A 22895-nucleotide genomic window follows, 5' to 3' on the forward strand; every position below is an offset into this window, starting at 1 on the left:
ATATAGATGACAAACCAAATGCTTGAATGCACGATTCCGCCAGCTCATCCACCGTTGCAGACTGTTCTGATAAAATGGATTCCATTACTCCTGTCTTCTGTTTTTCCCTCGTTTCCCTTTGTGTGGTTTTGCGTTTGTGACATTCACTGAACACAATAGAGGATAAAAAGAAGAGATCAAAATATGAGCAAAACAGAATAATTTTGTAAAGTCGTAGGATTGTAAATTCACAGCAGCAGTTCCTTGATGTTTGGGATCCATGCTGAATGGATTCATCCATCCATCCTCCTCAATGCTACAGTGACCAAGCGTAATTATTGTGCGTTTACACCAGAAGCTATTTATCCAAAGTGACCTATAAGTGGGGAACAATATTCAAGGTTCTGTGCAAATGACAGAGTACAAAGAAGTGCAAATAAGTGCTGGTTAGGTGTGGTATTAGAAATGTTAGGAGAGGAGGTGTATTCGGAAAAAGGCTGAGTATTCAAGGGATTCTTGAGGGCACTCCTGCTCTGATAGCATTTGATAGCTTGTTTTACCAGTGTGGAACCCCAAATGACAACAGTCTGGAATTAAGCAGCTTTTGACTGAGGGATGGTAGTACGATCGTAGCATAAGCCTGTATGTATTTAGACAGCTCGGTACAAACCCAGAAGTCACTATGTGGGCAGCATTATTGACATGAATTTGGAGTGACATATGTCCTTTTTGGCTGAGCAGACACCATCTGCAGGGGTTTCGCTGTGCATGCTGGGAGACCTGTTAGAAGATACTACTAGGGCCTGCACCAAGAGTTTAGTGACATGCTGAGTCAGATAAAGCCTCGTTTTTTTCATATGTTAAATGTAAGTTGACTCATCTGAGAAGCAGAAGCAACATGGTCGTGGCAACCTTTGTTGAGGATATAAGAAGCAATCTTTATGTTGATATTTGGTGCTTATCGTAGCCAAGGACGCTTTCTAGGCAGAAGGTATCTTCAATTTCACGACATTCTCAGACTAGAAAAGAGTTCTTCGTTGCATTTGGAAAACACAAAGAAAAAGTCCAAACAAGTGATAATGTTACAGAATATTACATTTTTTACACATCCCTGCCTGCTTTATGACTGTGGACTTTGGCCCAAAAAAAGTAAAACTTGCAGCTATGTTTGTGGTTTGTCTGATAGATAGATACAAAACCACTAGCACAATCAGCAGGAAACCAAAAGCTATCTGTCCTCGACATGCTTCAGTGCATTCTGTGGAAACACATGACACCATTCCTTCATATATCTTTTTTTTCTTTTATGAAATACGTTTTAAAAGAAATTCATACTGATGCTTTTCTTGATATAGGAGGTTCTAACAATGGGAAACCATGGAAACTAAAGTTACTGAAACCACAGTAGGTTCGATCAGATGCAGCATGTGCAATGCAGTAATCCTTTATACAGTATGCATATCTATACAGTTGTGTCTGGAGTAGTACCGTTCTTTTATCTTTCACAAAGTTTTTATTTCAGTCTGTTATTAAAATGTGAGATAAAGAAATCTCTTTGCTTCATTGCCAATAAGTGTGATAGTCACACTCGATTGTGTGCGTTAGACATTTCTGAAGCCAAATCAACAACACATCCCACTGCTACATCTCTGAACTAATGGCTTTTGAATGCTGTGGTTCAGCGACCGTGAGAAGGGTGTGATGAGTATGTGTACGTATCTATTGTGCCTGACACAACAAAGCCTTTCACCGCGTTGTCTCTGCTGCAACACGGTGGGTGGACACACTCAATTACAGGCTTCACAAGCTGTCGTAGCCACGCTCAATTGTGTGGGGTTGGAGGGAACTAAAAACACAGAAAAATAAGTAAAAAAAAAAAATACAATCTTAAAGGTTTAGTTTTCATACATCATAAACATCATACTGCCAGAGTGAGTGAAAATCACAGTGATGATGAAGAGGTCAAACTAGAATGGTCAGCTTCCAATGTGGGATTTGATTATCAGATAATGGTGGATAAAGTGTAAAGGAATGATGGACAAGATTATAAAACGATGCTCTGCTACTATAAATAGACATGAAAATCCACCACAAGAACCATGTCCGCACTACATAACAGGTCTCTGGCTCAAAATGAAGCCTCAGAGAAAAAAAACAAAAACGATGCTTGTGTCACCTCTGTGTCATTCGGCTCAGAAAAAGAAGCAATATTTCTGATCCCATCTGTATAGACCCTTCAAGGACAGATACCACTGTTCACATCTCCTAAATAAAAGGTAGGTAAATGGTTTTAAAGTCTTCTATCACTGCACAAGAGTCTTTATTAATGATGAGTGTTTTTTCTTGTGGCAAAATGGGCATCGGTTTTACTTCTGCATTTTGACTAAGGATCAGAACAGTCTGTCCTTTTGAACTGAAGGAGGACATGAACTATTTTCTACACAGGTGCCCGGTGTACACATCCCTCAGAGGCTTCAATACTGAAACAAAAAATGCAGGGGGAGGAGGCTACCTTTGCAAAGATAGAGTCTGCTTTGAACTGGTCTAGCCTGGCACTGCGGCACATGCTGTGCCCATCTTGATGACGATATTGCCATTCCAAGCAAATGCACCATTCATCATCCCACTGACAGGAGCACTTTGTCGCAACCCAAAAAGCATTTCTCTCTGAGCTTTCAGGAGAATTCAGATTGATTCATCCCAAAGAACATCCCTCCTTCTGTTGTTTATCTCCCCCTTGCATAGTTTCATTTCTGATTCTGTTTCTATAGCTGTGAAGCAGTGGATTGAGTGGAAGTAGCACACACTGTGAGGGCTTTGGTGTCATCCTTGGTTGCCTGGTGACGACAACCCAGGACCATCGATCAGGCAGATTAAGGGGTGGGATGGGGCACAGCGGGGATAAAGGGAAGTTGACGGGTGCCTGGTCAATCCTGGCCAAGCAGAATCTGCTGTGTGCTGCTGGTTCACTGGACAATGAAAATGTCACATCCTCTGGTTAGACACAGACACCTTCAAACTGCTGCCTTTGGCATTTCCACTCTTAAAGCCTCCAAAGAACAGGAAAATCTGATCAATTTCTTTACTTTACATGCTTAGAACCAAGTTGTTTGGCTTGTTGATTGCATAAACATGTGTATCTAAGGCACATGCTTTACCTCACTGGACATGCATCTATTTAGACCTAAAATATTGCAATGTTATAAATATGTCCCTGCTCTACCTAAATGAAATCCGACCACGTGAATGCATCATTTTACACAAGTTAAGAGTATATTCATCTTCTTTACCTTTTCAAATGCAGAAATTGTCATAAGCTTTGATTGATGAGAAGACACTGAACAACAGAAAGATAATGACATCCATCTTGTTATTGATATTTCAGTAATGGGCTCATTTCCAAGTGTGCAAGTAAATACCACACACTAATGCACAGTCTCAATACAACCATTGATTTAGTTTTATCCTAAATTCAATTTAATTGGTACTTGTGTGAATAATATTTTTTATCTAAAAGAAATGTAGGCATTTGTAAAATCCTGTAAATTTTGGCTTGGGCATCACTTTTCCTTTTATGTTGTTGTCATTTATCAATGGTTAAAAAATATTCACAACTGGACCCACATGTAGCAATAATATCCATTTATGTTGGGCAAATGCATGATAAAATAGTGCTTGGATTTTAAATAAACCAACAGAGATTATCATTATTATTAAGTGTCTAACAACATTGGTATTGTGTATCACACAAGCACACGTTTTACATGCTTGTGATCCATCTCTTGAAATTTTAACCACACTGTGCTGGAGGAGGGAAAAGTTGGTTGGTTGGTCAGTCCATTCCTTTTATTCAACTCAAAATTTGGTTTAGGAATTTTTTGCTGTTGTTTTTTGTTGTCCCCAGACCATTTACGCTACACTCAATTGCTAATCACCTGACCTTTTTTCTCCTGCATAGTGACTAGGACAGGCCTATGTGTGAGCTTCCTCTATAAGTTAATATTTCTAACTTCCATCTTAATCAACCTCAAATGTACTTTGTGTTTGATTCGACTAATTAAAGTGCAAATTCTAAACTAAAACAGTGATTATGGTAAAATATTTTACATGCCAAATATCAGCATGCTAGCTTAGTTAGCGTTAACCTGTTGAGATTTTTTTGTTATTGTTAAACACTGTTATTTAATGGTCCATAGGTGAAATTAGGCTAGGTTATACTTTATCTTTTCCATCAAAATAAAAAAAAAACACTTGGATATCATAATCAGTAAATATTATTGAATAATGTGTTTTTGCATGCAATTAGCATGAAAAGTATGCATCTATATTGGAAAGGCTTGTTCATTAAATTTAGGCCACATTCCATAAACTGACTTTCCTTCAAATACACAATTTTTTATTCTTCTTCCATCTCCTTCTGGTTGTTGTCACTCAATTTACCATGGATCACTTCACCGGTGAGTATAATGGTCTTGTCAAATGCAACAGCTATACTTTATAAGCATTTAGATAAATATACATGAATATTTGCATTCACACAATGGCAGTAAGATGTAGTCAAAAGACTTTCACAGGTCACAGTGAGGAAAACTACAAGCACGCCTGACAGTAACTGTGAGTCTACTTTAGAGGGGGTAAAACTGACTTTGGAACTTTATCTCATCCCTCTGTCCTTAACCTACTGTAAAAGCACATCCAAACGCCACGTTTTCATATCTCACATACACACACACACAACACTTATCTCTAACCCAACACCCTCTAGTTTGCCTCAGGAAGTTGTTGTAAGGGTGCTGCATGATGGGACAGATATAGTTCTCCAGAGGGACGGACATAGCGGTTGGTGGTAGACTCTATTTACAGAGTACAGGCCAGGGCCCTGAGAGCAGGAAGAGAAACATTTCCTTCTCCCTGGACACAGAATGCCACACTGGAGGGGAGGCAAAGGCTGCAAACAGAGATTAGCAGCTACAGCAGCTCCTTCGGGAGCAAAGGGGTTGTGGCGGGAGGAAAGGATGAATGGGAGATAAATGGGAGGTGGGAAGAGAGAGCTTCAGATCAGTGAAACATAGAAAGATATTGTTGGCTGAAGAAGAAGGGGCATTAAACAAAAAGGGATATTACTGATGGAAGATGCCTCTAAGATAACTACTAAGATATGTCTATTAAACTAATGTAGATGGTCATTCTAACACTGTATGCAGTGAAGGCAAGCAGCACATTTTCAATATTCTTGAAGTAACAGAAGGGAGGGAAGGAGAAAAATATGTAAATGTGATAATGCCTTGCTGGGGCATGGCAGCTGCCAAAGTGTAATGTTTCATTATGCTCGAAAATGTCATACATATAGTTCCACATCTGGCCCACTGTCATATGTCACATATCAACTCTCTGGCACAAATAAAATTGCAATAATGTGAGGCATAAAAGGGCATTATTGCAGATCCCATGTTCAGTTAGAATACATTCTCCAGCCTCCCTGACACAACAATGAATCATTGTGTCACACTGTTGCCGCTGCTTTGTGTTGGGGCTTCCTGCTCAAACTTCTGTCCTTTAACAGATGTGAGAGTTAGCTTCATAACAAATGCCGGAAGGGTGCGATGGTATGTGAAATGTGGAGAGTGTTTGTGCACGTCTGCACATTTTTAAAAACCTACATTACACAGTCTCATACACACCGAGTAGGACTTTTCTAAGTGTATAAGTACTTATAAAGTTCACCTTCATCTGTCTCTACAACAGTCTTTTCTTATTTTTGTTTTTTTTTTCTCTCTGACAAAAATAACTTCCCTCGAAACCCTTCCTGTGCTATGACTGAAGGAGGAGGCAAAATGGCCTATTGTGTAATCCAGCAAATGTGATACATCGTCTTTTGCAATGGCATGTTGGGGTTTGTGTTTCAGTAAAGGGCAATTCTGTCCAACCGTCGAACAGCTTCAGAGCACGCCTCAGTCAGGGTTCATTCTGGTGTTCAGCAATACTGAAAGTGAGGAGTAGCACATCCTGTTGTGACAGGGCGTTTCATCTTGCATTGTCAATTTTAAAATTGACAGTGCAATAAGTAACTCATTTTTTGGAACTACAGTTACTGACTTTTTTGTCAAGATTTGTAAAAATGTTACCCCCAGTCTAGCTGTAGTTCCCCATTTAGCAAGCAGAGAATCCATGATCGAATGAGTTACAAAAAGTTTAGATTCATAGAGAAGAAAGCAACCTGAGCTAAATCAAAGATTTGCAGAAAATACAAATCTTTATTTTTCAACTCCTTTTATCAGTTTGTGATGTAAATATCAGCCTTTTCTTTTCATGCAGATACATAAAACCACTGATTCGAGAACTAGAAAAAGTATCTAGAACAGAGGAAAACTCTGAGCCCTTAAATGTTCACCAATTCTCATTTTCTAAGAAATACCTGCAATTTGCAAAATGATGCACAAGCTGTGCATCTAGAAGTTAGTTTTTTCTTTGCAGTGTTTATCTGTTTCACTTCCTCTCTCCTGTCAACATTGGGCTTACTGAGCTGTGCAGTGGTTTTATACAACAGTCATTCTGAAATACTTTTGTGTGCGATTGTTGGAAGTTTCATGTTCACCCAGCCAACCTCTTCATTCCCCTCGTACAAGCTGTTTAACAGCCATGGCTACTTCCTGTTTATGTAATCCTCCCTAAAACAAGCTCAGATCCTTGAGCAGACCGCAAACCCCTCCATTTCCTGACATCACATTACACTGTTGATTTTGCAGATTTAGATACAAAATTACGCAGCCTGCTAACAGACTGTTAGTTTGCGGGTGCAGGTTAACAATAGCATTTTCAATTTCCTTTCTGAAAGGGGACACCTAACACCTGCAGCATAGATTTATGCCGGCCAGCTAAGACTCTAACTAATCATGATCTTGCAATTGCCATCATAGGTGATTCACTGCCTTTAGTAATTATGTGGTTAGATTCTGCACCATTTAGTTTTGATCTCTGTTCCCACCAGTGTTCGTGCACAATTGTGTTTTATCCTGACAAACTTAATTCAAGCCACAGCTTGATTTGGAGCTCTTCAGATCTGACAGCCCCAGCTATCTTGCCTCCCTACTTAATTTCTCCCACTCCTTCATGGTGTCAGAGAGGAGAAAGGTAAGGATCGCAGAATGATGAGGCAGACTGAGATTTCATCTGGTCTGTGACCTTCATTCTCATTTTAATAGGCACAAAAATATCTAAACAGGGCTCAGGAAGATTAACAACAACTGTGTATTTGGTTGCTGAGGTTAGGAGTGACCTAATTCACATAAGATATCAGAAAATGATCCCTTCGTGTTAGAATTTTAGAATTTCTTCTGTTCTGCCAAGTAAGTGGGAGTCAAACCGAAGCCAATTCCAGCTCTTCCTACGCCTGTGTGTGCCTGCAAATGTTCTATTTTTTATCTTTTTGGTCTTTAAATCTGTTAATAACTACAAATAGCTCAAAAACTGATATGCCTTGGGTGCAGTTAATCAAGTGTGTTGTGCCTGAACTGTGGAGGAACAGACTGGATTAGCAAATGGAAAGCAAACTAAGGAAGAGTGTGCACTGGACTGTTCATCTCACTGATGACCACCATCCAGCCTACATGTCTGAGCTGCTGCCATGTGTCAGCTCTCTGTAATCAATTGATTTTATTATTGTAGACATTGATTTGTCTTTACTTTTCTTAGCAACTTTCTCTGTTTCAGTTTACTCCTTCCTCTCTTCCTGCTGCTCCTCCTTCAGCAAATAGCAACAGTCATTTACAATGGAACCAATTATGAGTGGCTATCCTGAGAAGTGCAACACTGCTGGAGGTTGATGTGGAGGCTGAGAGTGATGCTAAATATCAAGGGTAGCCGCTCCAGAGGCCAGAAGTAATTGCACTGCGGCAGCAGAGACAAGAAAAAAAAACACACAGATGCTGAGGTTTTCTTTGTTAATCTCCTCTATAGTTGTTTTTCCAACATTTTGCAAGCCCTCTGAATCCTTGAAACCCCATCTTTTTGAAGTACTATATCTTTCAAGTCAAGCACCACTTCAGTTGTTGGATGCATGTATGCACAGACCATGGGGACTTTGAGGTGACTGATGATCAAATAAACCAGCATGTGATAAAAATTTACTTTATTTTCTGTGCTTTGCTGACAGATTTGTCTGAGTGGCCACTGCACATATGAGTGCCAATGCTGACTGATGCCTCATTTGCATTCTCTGAATCAACTCTGACCTGGATGAATGAGCGCACAAAAGCGAGCTTGTCCCGATATTCAAAACGAGTACAGCTAATCAGCAGCTATGGCAGCTGGACTTGAAAACACTCAAGTGACTTTTCTGCTCCCCAAAAGGAACAATTGAACTGCACAGCTACAGCTAATACTTCCAAAAGTCCAGACAGGCAGCCTGTTACAAATTACATGTCAAATCCTCTGGCTCTAGCACCAGAACATCAGTGGATAACGCCAGGGTGAAGTTGGCATTCAAATATGTCTCCTAATCCCTGCTGCTCAGAGGGTGGCTGGAGAAAATCACCTTAAATCACCACAGAGAAGACAGCTGCAGACTATATAAGAGGACAGGGGGCTGATTGGAGAAAAGTCAAAGAGAGGTAAGCAAATCTGACCTCTCGCATCTTTAATTCGGCAGCCAAGGCGGAATCACAATAAGCCAACCTGCATTGTTACTTTACAGTCAGTGCAAATTCCCATCAACATTAAAGTGTTCATTGGTTTTTAATAGAGCTGCCAGAGGTCCTGAAAGTCGATGTGAGGGCTCCCAGCTCTTAAAAATCCATCAGGATGGAAGACAGGGGTCCAGTCTGAGATTTTAAACTACAACTTTACATGCCACCAGACTTCTGTTAACCATCACTGTTGTGCCAGCCACAGCAGGATAAAGATCCCGCCACTCCCTCAGTCTAAATTTAGGAGCAGGCTGTCCTTCATCCTCCTCTATGTGGCTGTCAGATGCTCTGTCTTCCTGAAAATGAATGTGCACATAATTCCACTTATGGATTTAAATCACTACGAAACCTAAAACACCTGAGCTTCAGTTATGGTTGCTTGGAACCTAATAGCACCCATAAAGATATTGTATACATGCAATCATTCCTCTACACAGCAGCTAAGTCCTTTGGTTGTTTGTGAGCAGGTTTACATGGACTGACAGTGAGCTCTGCTGATGGCACCTTTGCCAACTCTGTGCAACAAGTAGATTTATCTGACAGCTACAGGATGTAACCTGTGTCATCTGCAAGTCAGAGCACAACAGCTGTACATACTTTCACCATTACAAGCACAAAGCAACCATGACTCCCTGATGAATCAACATGAAATTGCCAAAGCTGGCACTGCAGTTGCTGAGGCAATAGGAGGACTCCAATCACTCCGTGATCTTGCCAATGCAATGCAGTAATTTCATTTAAACTGATGCACATCACCTGATCAATAGGTAGAGGCTTTACGCAGAACCTCAAATGGGCACATGACGTATCACAGTGGCATGGCTGGAGGAAAAAAATGCCATAACTGAGACTGTTCATGTGTAAAAATGTCCGAATAAACTCAACTGGCAACAGTTTTGAAGGCTACTAACATGCAAGATGTGCCACATTTCTTACCTTCAGAGTTTGAAGGGTCCCATGTACGGGGAGAAGAGGCTGCAGAGATAACGGTAACGGAGTGAGCTCTGAGACAAAAAGCGATACATCACCAGCACCGCCGAACTCACAGCCTGGGAGCGCCAGGTCTTGTGTTTAAATGCGGCAGTGATCAGAATCCACAAGAACTCATCGGAGGATTTACACTCGGATCTTTCGTCGGACTTGAGGCTTGTTCCCTGAATGGGCCATATGCGGCTATATAGACAAACAGCCTCAAAGCGCGCACAAGTGTTTTCCCGACGCACTCGGAAGCAAGTTGTGGATATGTGCTAATATGCAGCTGAACTCAGTCATCTGGTAGCAGCTGGACCGCGTGCCAACCCCAATGTTCACGTTCCAGCTGTGCGGCTCACAAATCACACTGCGGAGCCACAGTCCCGCCTATTGGTAGTATCACAGCAACACCACAGTCTGTACACATGGTTGTTGTGTACGAGCAGATACGCACAATTACACTCCACCATAGCGGTTTATCATCTGTCAGGTTCTCTGCCATATAAATACGTCCAGGCAGTTTTGCCTTGTCTTCAAATTCAGTTCTTTAACTAGGTTGTGCACGTGCTTTTGACGGGAATACGCTTAAATATTGTGTATTTTTCGTTTTTTTTTTTTTTTTTTTCGTAAGAAGCAAACTGCTGCAATGATGGAATGTGGAATTAATTAATTTTCTTTAAAAATGTGCAAAAATGTTTGTTACACTGTAAAATATTTCGATATTCTGTGTAAACTAAAAGCTTGTTTTCCTGAAAAGGTTACCAATGTTTTCTTTCCTTTTAAATTGCCATACATTGTACACACCGTAATCTATCTACCTGTTGCTATAGTGCAAGGTTCTGCCCCTCTTCAACGTCACATGTTACATTCACGGAACAAGAGAGTGAAGGAGAAACAGCCTAACATAAACTGCCAAAATCTCACACGTTCTGCCAAAATAACATTATTTAGGCACTTAAATTCTAAAGCAGTTTCTCAGAATTTTTTAATGTATTTGATCTAATATTTTTACAATGTTGTTTGTTTTTCTATTTGCTTTGTTTACCTCATCTTAGTAATTTACATAATGTTTTAATGTGATATCTTATTTATTTGTTAAAGAAATATTCAAAACCACGTTTACCTATTTTGTTTTTAGAGTTGCATGGACAAGGAAAGCTTCGATAACGCATCTTAAATAGATAGAATCTTGTAAAGTCAGTGGTTCCACTACAGAGCATCTCTGATTCAAATTTTTTGACTAAGCAGACCAGCAACAAGAGCTATTTGTTCAGTCTGATCCAATTTGGGTCGAATATTTAGGTCTGTTTTCGTGCATCTCACTGCACGCTGCCCTTCCATTATTTCCGATAGTTGTGAATGCACCATTTTATAGTACTTACCTACCAGGAAGACGCTGAGAATCTAAAACATCGGTCGGTACGTTTTATTGTGAAAAAATAATAATGTTCTGTAAATTGTGATGAATAATTCACGACTTAAATGTCTATTGATTGGCTTCGGTAGTATCTATAATGATCTTGACGTCACGTGCCTCTCTTGGCTGGATTTACAGCATATGATCAGAGTGCAGTATGACACTTTACAATGTTATGTACGACTTTGTTTCTGATCCTATCATTTTACAACATCAAAAATATTCTGATTGAATCGGTTAATGTTAAAGGTTTCCATACACTCGATTATATTTTCTAGACTAATTGAAACACAACTTATTTGAATTCTTATCAAATTAAACACTGCTTCTTTATGAATTAATAATTTATTTTCTATTTACTTTCAATATTTGAACGATTGGAAAATATCAGGACTCTTTTTTTTGTCTTCGATCAGGTTCCTATATATTTTTGGGCCGGCTGGATTATTTTGAAACATTTGACACAGAATGGATTGTGCAATTCTTTCTTAACATGTTTGGTTGTTTTCTGGGATTCCCGTTTTTGCATCCCTCCAATGCAGGAACAGCGACGAGGAGGTCAAAGAAGGAGGAAATTCTCTCTTCCCTGGCAACAACTATTGCATGTTATTGCCAAAATGGAAGTGAGGGATTTGTTGGAGGATTGCCTCGGGACTGCAGCAGCAGCTCATCGGTCTACCCAGCTGTCTGAAGCAATGAGGTTGAACTACTGTAGATGCAAAGGTCAGACACGTGATGGTGCTATTTGATCAGTTTTGACTGGTGGTAGAAACTCAGATTGGGACTTGGGTCAGAATAAGAAATGTAGGATATTTATGGTCCACCTGATGTTTGTGTTGTTTGTATGAATTTTACCACATTTCCTTTTGCTCAGTTAATGCCTTCTGCATATATTATAACCCAGCCATCTGCTCTCCCAGACTGCACATGTAAAAAAAGAAAGTCCACTCTATGTTCATTCTAAGGTTTGATGTATCAGTATGTGATAAATAAATGATCAGATCATTACCAGGTCTTAAAGTTAGGAAAATTCAACTCAAGATGAACATCAACATGTGCCTTTTTTTTAAGTCCACCTTTACCAATTATGCATATGTACCAGCTAAGGTTTGGCTGTAATCTACAACAGGATGTCTGAAAATGAAACAAATTGAGGTGGGTCAATGATCCAGTCAAAAATGAATGCTGTAAGCCTCAATGAACTGCAGCAACGTTGTAAAGTGTGGGCCAAAATTCTGAATTTTGTACTTAGTTTTTGTTTAAACAAACAATGACACAGTATATTGTATGATTTGCTGTTGTTCATCTGAGGTTGTATTCACCTGATTAATTAGGACCAGATTATTTTTCTATGTCCTCATACATAAAAACTTGAAAAGAAGATGTGCTTTCTTTTTCAGATGATGGTCTTTTTAAAACAAAGGACATTAAAGTAAAAAAAAAAAACAAGCTTGTTTGAAACAATACAGAAAATACTGTATTGTTCCACCCACAGTCCAAAAACATGCATGTTCGGTTAGTTGGTGACTCTAAATTGTTCCTAGGAGAGAGCGTGAGTGCCCCCCCCACACACACACACACCACCACACACACACACACAAAAAATAAATAAATAAATTGGATCATGTAGGTATAGAAAATGGATGGTTATAATCTTAAATCTGCACTGCAGTCTATTTAATGTTTCTGATGGAAGTTGGTAATGTAGCGCATTTTCTAGAGTAGCTTTAGATCAAGTTATTCCCTCCCTTTAAATCACATTTGTATCTCTACAGTTTTTTTGTATTTAGGACATTCCTCTTTTATCCCTTGTAGACTTGCTGTGTCCAGAACTGGCCTCTCTGCTGCAGGAGGCCATGGAGATGAAGTGGCCTTTTGTGCCAGAGAAGTGGCAGTACAAGCAGTCGGTGGATTCCAGCGACAAGACCAATCTCAGTGACCTCATCAGCAAGCACCTACCACAACTACTGGTAAAAATTAGACAGCATATTGTGTTAACTATTTTCAAAACTTTGCAAGCTCCTCCATGATGTACATTGAATGTATCTGTTGTGCTGCCAGGCTCTTCTGAAGGCATCCATAGCGGCTCAGGAGGCACACTCAGCACTGGCAGTGGTCTTCTTAGTGGACCGCTTCCTCTACTGGACTGATGAGTCCAGTCGGTTGCTAAAGATTGCCAGACTGCTCCACAGACACCACCCTGATGCCCCCATAGCACCCCAGTTGGTCATAAGGCAGGCCAGGGTCTATCTTAATGCTGGTACATTATCATGGAATTGAGTATTTAAAGGTCTATTCATGATATCCTCCTGATTTCTTTTTTCACACGTGACTGGATGACTTACTGCAAGCTCATAACATAGAGATTACATGTTAAAAAGCTTTCGTTCATCATATATTGTAGGCAAACTACAGAAGGCAGAGCACATCCTGAGCAGTTTGATTATCAACAGTGGAACAACAGGTAGTGTATTTAACTGTCAGTTGAAATAGCTTTAATAATGAGTCAAAGTACAAACATCAAGCCAAACAAATGGCACACCTTTGTCCTCTGACATCCAGGTTGCTGGATCTACCATTCTGAAAGTGACAGGGCTCTTGTGCAGGCTGTTAGTGTTCAAGTGCGTGGAATGATTTTGCAAAAGCTAGGTGAGATTAACCTTACAAAGTGAAAGAGTTGTGATATGGTTTTGTCTCTTTTTGACTGTTGTTTTTCTCTTTTTCAGGTCTGTGGCTTGAGGCTGCAGAGCTAATCTGGGCTTCACTGGTTGGCTACTACTCACTTCCTCAGCCTGATAAAAAGGTGGTAGAGTCTGACACTTCTGTGCACAGTCAGATGTCATGTTATTCAGTTGCCATCCTGGTCAGCCAGGTATACACACTGCTGTAAACCTTTGTTTTGCACTTCTGTATTGTTTCAGGGTATTGGAACATCTTTAGGAATACTGGCCAACATATTGGTGTCTATGAATGATGAAGACTTCCATGCTTTTAGGACTGATCCAGATATTGATTTTGTACGTGCCATCTTTCTCTGCTTATTGTTGGATTTTTTATTTTTTTGTATTTCTGGGTTTTATGTTATGATATTTCCTGTTTGTTTTTTTTTTAGCCATCTTTACTTGGAGATGGGAGTCATCGTCTTCTTTCAGCTGCCCAGGCAGCTAAGATGGCTGTGATATACAGTCAGTACACCTCACTTTATGTGTTGACCAATGTGGTAGGTTGTTACACTAAACCACTCATGATAACCTGCATTAAACCTAAAAATTGTTAGGTTGGCCTAAAAAAGTCAAGTTCCTAATATAAGAGAAGCAGAGATTTCAGACTTGGTCACCATAGCAATGTTACATTTATTTTTGTTGAAGAAGCTTAATGTTGCATCCCAATATCAGAAGAAGTTGCCATTTTTAAAGGACAATTTCAATTCCAAAATCCAAAATGTTGAAAATCGTTTTGATCTTGTGACATTTTTTTTTCTTAATCGTCTTGTGACTAATAACAGGCGTTAAATTTGATAAGGAGAACCTTGGATGATTACAATTTCTAAAGCACAAATTTTTGAAGATACTGAGGAGGAAATGGTGAGACATTCAAAGTGAGAAAGGGAAAGGGGTCACTGCCACCACATCATCAAATCCACCAGAAAACCACACACTGAAACAGACTAGCTGCTTGTGGTGAAGCTGTAGCACATGCCAAATTATGCAGTCTTTAACTGAATGTCTTTGTTTTGGTGATGAAGCTGTCACACTTACAGACTCTGCTTTAGGACACAAATCAGTAGTTCTTATCGCTGATTTAACTGAAGCACACAGAATAAATGTTAGTTTTCAGTCTGGAAATTTTACAATCAAAATCATGATTATGGTGTGTTTTTTATCTGATTTATATTTAGTAAGAAAAAAACGCTAATCTGCTATGTGACTGGTTCCTTCAAATCTTTGTCTGCCTTTGTTTTTCTTTAGACAACTCAAGGGACCTGCTTGTTATCATACAGTTTCTCATTGGAGAGTCCTGCCTCTCAGAGAAAGTCCTTCCTACTGCAGGCAAGAGAAGCATTTGCAATCGGCCTTCTCACCAAAGCAGAGGACGACTTGGTTACCAGCCAGCAGGAACTTCATACCTTCCTGAAGGCTGCTTATTCCATTACTGTTGTTCACAAATGGCTTGGTACACCTCAGGAGGTTGTGGCAAAGGCAGGTCAAGCTTGTCGAAAAGCTTTAGCAAGTTTCTACGATTACTGTCATGCTAATACTCAAAACAAAGATAGCCTCTGTGCTGAAGTCATGCAACTTGTTGCCCAAGTCAAGTGTCTGATGGGTGTGGACCCTTTTCCTAATTCAGATAATGGGTCTTTTATCCCTGACAGCTATAGAAATGTCAAAGACTCCCCAGTAAATTTCACCCTGGAGGGTTTCTCGAGGATAATGCAGAGATTTCACAAGTATCACGCGTCACTGTGTGAGACCGCCAGTAAAAGTTGTACTGGGACTAAAGATGAGACAGATGGAGCAAAGCTGTGTTTAACAGCACTTGGGACAACCATTGAGACACTTAACATGGAATGTAGTGCTGAAGTTGCTGAGCCAAAGAAGAGAGATTCAGGTTCATCCGGTGTCCATAGGCCTCAAAAGTCTGAAAGGTTTACCTCACTGGAAAGCATTGACAGCCTTAGCTCTTCATGGCAGAAGTTGTCCATAAATGGTTCAGGCTCTCCTCAGCCAAGCAGCAGCGGCTGTACAGGAAGCAGTCCCACTGGACATGAAGCAGTCATGAGCAATCAGAGCTGTATTACCACAGAGAAGGAGGATGACAGGTCAGGCAGCATGTTACAATCTGCTGTTAAAAACGAGAAGCAAATCCCATCAGGTTCTAACTCTAGTATCGGTTCCCACAAAGTTTCAAGATTTGCAATACACGCCTCATCCTCTAACAAAGGACATAGTGATTCAGAAAAGTATGAAGCAATACAAGCTGGAATAGAGACACTGGGCACTGACGCGGACGGGATGGCTGATGCAGATGGTGTGGCACAGAAACAATCAGCAGCTGAAGAAGCAGTGCAGTCCCTATCAGCGTCCAGCTCCCTCAGCGACAGTTTCGGTTCCCAATCATCATGGGAGAAAATCTCAGCTGACCTGCACTCCCCCACATATAGAAAATCACAGCCAAGTAATCTATCAAAAGCAGGAACCAATCACGGCAGCAAGTCTCCAGTTCATGATGAGAGCTTCTTTGTCTTGGTAACTGAAACTGGCAATTCAGCTCTTGATGTCACGTACAAAACCCATACACCTGGATGGAAAGTCAAAGTTGCATCCAAGCCACAGCCTCTGAAGAGCCATAATGTTTTCTTTAATTTGGAGACTGAAATTGACCCAAAACCTGTCAAATCTGGAACCACAAACCCTTCAGTAGCCCCTTACAACATTTCAAAGTCTGTCCCAGGTCAGTGTGATGTCACAGAAACCTCCACAGAAAGTTCATTTGAGATTCTGGAAGTGGATCAAAGTGCAAACCAACACGTCAAAACAACCTCTACAGAAAAAGTGAATGTGCCTCAAAGTAAGAACCCCTTGTGCTACAGCTGCTTAAACCACAGCACAGCAGATGCTGTTGGCCCTGAGAGACAGTTTTCATTGTCCGTGCAGGATTACCAAGCCCTACTAGCTGGTGTTTGCCACGAATGTCTGCTGAGGAGGTTGCACAGTAATGAGACCCATTTCAAACTCAACAAACACAGCGTTGCCTATAGTAAGTTTGTCTCTGTGACACGTCAAGCTCCTCATTTTTAGTACATCCTGTCAGCCACAATAGAATGTGATTCTTGGAATGTCAGCGTAAATCTGTTAGTCTAAATGGAAATTTGTGTTTGACGCTGTGTATGTGCTTGAACCGGGGACATTCAAGTCCTGACTTGAGACCCTTTGCTGCATGTCCTTCCCCTCTTTCATGCTCTCTGTCCCATTTACTGTCAAGCAACTTTCCAATAAAGGCCACGCATGCCAAAAAAAACCTTAAAAAAAAAGAGATCATCACCAGTATTTCCTGCCATTAGGTCAAAAGCTTTCTTTGCAAAGAAACTCACCTGTATTGTCATTTTACAGAATAGATAAGAGATTGCTGCTCATTTTCTCTACTAGATGGTCTTCATTTAAAGTTCTCCAAGGCCACGGGGCTGTGGACAGCCAGAGAGACCTGTGTTTACATCGGAGAGGACATGGGGATGAAGGGCAGTCAGAGAAGAGCAATATGGGTCCAGTTTTTACACCAGGAGGAGAGGTTAAGCAGGTATGACAAAGCACAGACTTGTTACAACCTAAATACGATAACTTAAAGCTTGGAAAAATGTCAGTCTTAGTTTTACTGGATCTCAGTGCTGCCTTTGATACAGTTGACCACAATATATTACTCAAACAACTGGAGAACTGGGCTGGTCTTTCCGGAACTGTACTAAACTGGTTCAAAACATACTTAGAGAACAGGAAGTACTTTGTGTCAATAGGTAACTTTACATCTGAGCAGACAAGAATCACATGTGGAGTTCCCCAAGGTTCCATCCTGGGACCTCTTCTGTTTAACATCTACATGCTCCCACTGGCACAGATTATAAAAAACAACCAAATAAACTACCATAGCTATGCAGATGACACACAGATGTATATAACAATGTCACCAGGAGACAGAGGGCCTGTACAGGCCCTTGGAAAATGCATTGAGGAGATTAATGACTGGATGTGCCACAACTTCCTCCAGCTAAACAAAAACAAAACTGAGGTAATTGTCTTTGGAGCCAAAGATAAACGATTGAAAGTCACCACAGAGCTTCAATCTATAAATCTAAAAACGACCAACCAGGCCAGAAATCTGGGTGTAGTGATGGACTCAGACCTAAATTTGGACAAACACATTAAGGCAATAACAAAGTCAGCCTACTATCACCTTAAGAATATATCAAGGCTAAAAGATCTGATGTCTCAGCAGGACCTGGAAAAACTAGTCCATGCATTCATCTTTAGTAGGCTTGATTATTGTAATAGCATCTTTACAGGTCTGCCTAAAAAGTCAGTTAGACAACTGCAGCTCATCCAGAACTCAGCTGCTCGAGTCCTCACTAAGACCAAAAAAGTGGAGCACATCAGTCCAGCTCTGAAGTCTTTACACTGGCTGCCTGTCCATCAGAGGATAGACTTTAAAGTTCTGATGCTGGTCTATAAAGCTCTGAATGGTCAAGGACCAAAATACATCAGTGACCTCCTGACCCACTATGAACCTTCCAGACCCCTCAGGTCATCTGGATCCGGTTTTTTATCAGTTCCCAGAGTCAAAACCAGACATGGAGAAGCTGCATTCAGCTTCTATGCTCCACATGTCTGGAACAAACTCCCAGAAAGCCTCAGATCAGCTGAAACACTCAGTGTATTTAAGTCCAGGTTGAAGACACACCTATTTTCAGCTGCATTTGAATAAGCTTGAGTTTCAAAACGGAATAATGTTTTAACTATTGATTTTATCTTTCATATATATAATTTTTTCTGATTTTATCTATTGTTCTTATTTCCTTCTTTTGTTTAAATTTTAAATCATGCTTTTTATTTCTTCTGTTTTAATGTCTCTGTGAAGCACTTTGAATCACCTTGTTGTTGAATTGTGCTATACAAATAAACTTGCCTTGCCTTGCCTTGCCTTAATTTTGTCTGCTATGCAATGCCCGTAGATATGTGGGGAAAGATTACTTAAAGCCAAAGGAGATTCAGTTTCACCTGAAAGATGTGGAAAGGCAGATGACAGCCCAGTACTATGTGACCGAATTCAACAAGAGTCTGTACGATAAAGAAGTCATGGCCCAGATCTTCTTCATTCCATCGGAGGCACTACTGGTGAGGCACTGAAGATGGATTAAAAAATGCTGAGGGGAATATTCATGGAACATGAAATAGATGCAAAGCAGTTTATTTTACTTCAAGGGAGTAGAGATGGTAGATGTTAAAGTCTCTAAAATTAATTTGAATTCAGTCATAAATATTTACATTAGTAGCATATTACTACTTTAATAGAACAACAAAAAAAAAAGCCTGAAGCTGCCTTGGAGCAACTATGGTTAAAATTCAAATGTAATACCTTTGTACAAGCCCCATAAATGGTCTCTAATTTCTATTTGAACCTTTTCTTGGTTTTACAATGCGCTTTACAGTACGTTCCTCATTTACCTATTCAAAGCATTTTTTCTCTCTCTACAGTTACACACTGATAAGCATAGAGGGGTTGACCAACATGTGGATGTGTTGGGGATCATACTTGTTGGAAGTCACCAAAGCATTCAGCTTATAGCTTGAAATATAATTTTGTGACCGTGACAAAGCCAGTAATATGTTAATATAGGTTATTTTGCAACAACACAAAACCACTTTTTCATCTGCATTGTTAATGTGCTCCAAACCAGACGGGCTTCAGATGTTTAAGAAGTCTCCTTTGTTTCTTGTATCGTTAAGTAGATTCTGAACAGAGATGAGATTGTGGGCTGTTTAACAGTGGAGCCATACATGCTTGGAGACTTCATCAAACTGACCAACAACACTTGGAAGACGGAAAAGCAATTCCTGGCCACAGAATATGGCCTCGCCTTTGGACACTTCACCTACCTGTTCTCTGATTGCCAGGAAGTTGTTGTTGACTTGCAGGGTATGTCTATTTGTCTCATCAGTTACTTTTTTAATGTGGGGTGCTTGTTTGCAGCCTTATGATACTTTTTTCCCCTCAGGATGGGCAACAGCCAATGGCAAAGGGCTGACATACCTCACTGACCCACAGATTCACTCTACCAGGACCCCCAAAGGTCCCGCTAACTTTGCTGGCAGGGGGCTCAGCTACTTCCTGCATGAGCAACATGGACCAGTGTGCAATATGATCTGCCAGCTACTCAAACTTCCTCCACTTGTCACACACCCACATACAAGAGTCCATACAAGAGTTGCAAATGTTTAGAGTGAAACCCCATTGCCGAAAAAGTTCAGACACTGTGTAAAACATAAATAAAAACAGAATGCAATCATTTGCAAATGTTATTCAGCAATAATGTATTCACAATATAACATAGAAAATATATAAAATGTTGAGAGTGAGACATTTTAGTATTTAATGAAAATTAACAGAATTAACAGCAGTGAGAATGCTTATGAGCTGAAAGGGGTTAGCTGACCATGCTAAAAAAAGCTGAAAATAGTTCAATGTTAGTAGTAAAAACTGTTGCTAACATATTGGTTGAAGGAATTTGAAGTTGAAAAATAAATTAGTGAAATAATTTGAAGTTAATCGAAAAAAGGCAGAATTGTTTAAATGGCTGAAAAATGGTAGAAGTGTCAGCAAAGAAAAGCTGAAGGGTTAAAAACAACAAAATGATTTCAAGCAGAATGTGGGAAAAAAAATGAAAAGTCTTGAAATTTTGCTGAATCATTCTAAAAGGGTGAAATGGAATGGATATGTCAGCTTAATTGGAACCTTAAATTGAATTTTAAAAGTGCATAAGTAACAGCTGAAGAGCATTTCAACACAGAGATGAACAGTTCTCATAAAAAAGCTCCAATGTTACAGCATTCCTCAGTTCCCACATTGAGAGGGGGGGGTTCCTCATTTTTCTCTGATGTAGGGTTCTAGTTGCTCAACAGTTCATGGTCTTCTGTTTTATTTGCATGTTGCTCCAAATGTTTATCAGTTGGTGAAAAGACCAGTCCAGCACCCAAACTCTTCTGCAATAAAGTGCATTTGCATTATAAATGCTGTATGTGGTTTAGCTGAGTAAACTGCCTTGAAAAAGGCATCATCTAAAATCTGTACATACATACCAGATGTGCAAGTTGCCAGTTCTATAGGCATTAATGAACCCCAATACCATCAGAGGTGCAGGATTTTAAACTGAGTGCTGATAACAAGTTTGTTATCCCCCTCCTCTTTAGTCAAGAGGACGCTGTGTGCATGATTTCCGAAACAAATTAAACATTTTAGTTTGTCAGACCACAGAACAGTTTTCCACTTTGCTTCAATCCATTTTAGATTAGTTCTGTCCCAGAGAGGACAGCAGTGTTTCTGGATCATATTCATCTATGGCTTCTTCTTTGCATGACAGAGCTTTAACCTGCAATTGTGGATGGCTGTGTTCATAGACAATAATAATTCATAAAGTTTTGCTGAGCCCATGCAGTGATTTCCTTGACAGAGTTGTGCTTGTTATTGATAAAGTACAGCCTTAGGCCTTGAAGAACATGGACATCCAATATTCATTTCTCACCATGTCCGTTGTGCAGAGAGATGTCTCCAGATATTCTGAATCATTTTCAAGATATTATTTACTTCTGTAGCTTTACTGTAGCTTCTCCTTCACGCTTCCATTAGTCAAAATTGCTGCACAATTTGTAGAGACAGTTTTTTTTGCAAATTGCTGAACCTCTCTCATTCTCTTTACTTCTGTGAGACTCTACCTCTCTGGTGCTCTTTCTATACACAATCATGTTACTAATCTCTTGCCAATTAACCTAATTAGTTAGTTTCTACATCTTCCTCATGTACATTATTTTGATTAAAATGACAATGTAATGTATTTTTCTTAAAGTTTTTTTTATATATATTCTGAATGAAAATTGAATCATTAAAGCTTGTTTGTCAAAGTCAAATTTATTTGTATGGCACATTTCATGTACAAAACAATTCAAAGTGATTTACATAAAATAAAAGCATTGTAGCGGGGAGCGGAAGAAGCATTAAAAATATGTAAAAATATAAAGAAAAATAAATAAAATAATTAAAATGAATAAAAACAAGCAACAGTCTCGATAAGTTAAAAGATACCGTAGAGATTTCATGTATAGACACATGAGAAAAGAAATGTTTTTAACCTGGATTTAAAAATGTCTACATTTGGTGACAGTTTTTGGCAGTTTGTTTCACTTATTTGCAGCATAACAGCTAAATGCTGCTTCTCCGTGTTTAGTCTGGACTCTGGACTGGACCAGCTGACCTGAGTCCTTAGATCTAAGAGCTCTGCTGGGTTTATATTCTCTGAACAAATCACAGATATATTTTGGGCCTAAACCGTTCTGGGATTTGTAAACCATCAGTAGGCTTTTATATTCTATTCTGTGACTGACTGGAAGCCAGTGCAAAGATTTTCAAACTGGTGTGATGTGTTCAGATTTCTTAGTCCTGGTTAAAACTCTGGCATTAGCGTTCTGGATGAGCTGCAGATGTTTAATGCTGTTTTTGGGAAGTCCAGTTAAAATACCATTACAATAATCGATTCTACTGGAGATGAATGCATAGATGAGTTTCTCCTGGGTTTTTTTGGGAGAGAAAACCCAAACCTTTGAATGACACATAAGTAGCAATGACTTGTTAAATCATGTTAACACTTGTCTGCATTGTCAAATAAAATATTTTCCTGTTGTCCTCCATCACTGTGTCTTTACTGTGTGAATGGATTTCCGTTTGTCTGGAAACAGTGGAAGAATCACCTGACTGTCAAACAGATAGTTCTGAGTGGAAAGCTTTAGAAAAACATTCCACCATGTGCACTCCGTAGATCTTTATCTTTTAATACCACTTGTGTTAACTTCACGTTAAGTAATTTAGTTTTTAACTAAACTTTCCTTTACCAGCAGTTAAAACTCAAATTTATACACACATCCACATGCCCAATTATTTAATGTTGGTTAAATGTAAAGAGAATACAAATGAGTGGAAAAGTTGCTGCCATATTTACTGTAACATTAACGGTGTGTGCCTAGGTAAAAGTGAACCAAACAAAGAAGAAACCCACACTTCCATTAGTCAAACCTTTCACATTACAG

At 39.7% G+C, this 22895-nt stretch overlaps 2 protein-coding genes across 6 annotated transcripts in view; one reads left to right on the forward strand and one right to left on the reverse strand.

The window, feature by feature from the left end:
- Positions 1-9982, reverse strand: part of LOC140281399 (RAS guanyl-releasing protein 2) — a 36930-nt gene extending 26948 nt beyond the window's left edge. For 3 of the 4 annotated variants that reach the window (XM_072375815.1, XM_072375814.1, XM_072375812.1), the window contains exons 1-2: positions 9600-9981; positions 16-146 (exon numbers count right to left, since the gene is read on the reverse strand). In XM_072375815.1, coding sequence (XP_072231916.1) covers positions 16-85 — 70 coding nt within the window. In that variant the 5' untranslated portion in view covers positions 86-146; positions 9600-9981. Of the gene's footprint in view, positions 1-15; positions 147-9599 lie in introns of all 4 variants that reach the window. The other variant, XM_072375813.1, reaches the window with a different exon arrangement.
- A 1030-nt stretch (positions 9983-11012) lies between these two features.
- On the forward strand, positions 11013-21668 carry alpk1 (alpha-kinase 1). Of its 2 annotated transcripts, none has more exons than XM_072375810.1 (14): positions 11013-11050; positions 11595-11775; positions 12868-13022; positions 13114-13312; positions 13457-13516; positions 13615-13701; positions 13779-13855; positions 13974-14069; positions 14165-14272; positions 15021-16809; positions 17199-17346; positions 18773-18935; positions 19551-19737; positions 19817-21668. In XM_072375810.1, exons 2-14 carry the CDS (start codon positions 11670-11672, stop codon positions 20038-20040), a joined length of 3399 nt encoding a protein of 1132 aa, XP_072231911.1. In that variant the 5' UTR covers positions 11013-11050; positions 11595-11669; the 3' UTR covers positions 20041-21668. The 2 variants fall into 2 exon arrangements, with proteins under 2 accessions (XP_072231911.1, XP_072231912.1); XM_072375811.1 differs by having other exon boundaries at positions 11016-11054.
- The last annotated feature ends 1227 nt before the right edge of the window (positions 21669-22895 follow it).

This window comes from Leuresthes tenuis, unplaced genomic scaffold (assembly GCF_036924035.1).
Source record: "Leuresthes tenuis unplaced genomic scaffold, fLeuTen1.0.hap1 SCAF_22, whole genome shotgun sequence".
Classification (NCBI taxonomy): Eukaryota; Metazoa; Chordata; class Actinopteri; order Atheriniformes; family Atherinopsidae; genus Leuresthes; species Leuresthes tenuis.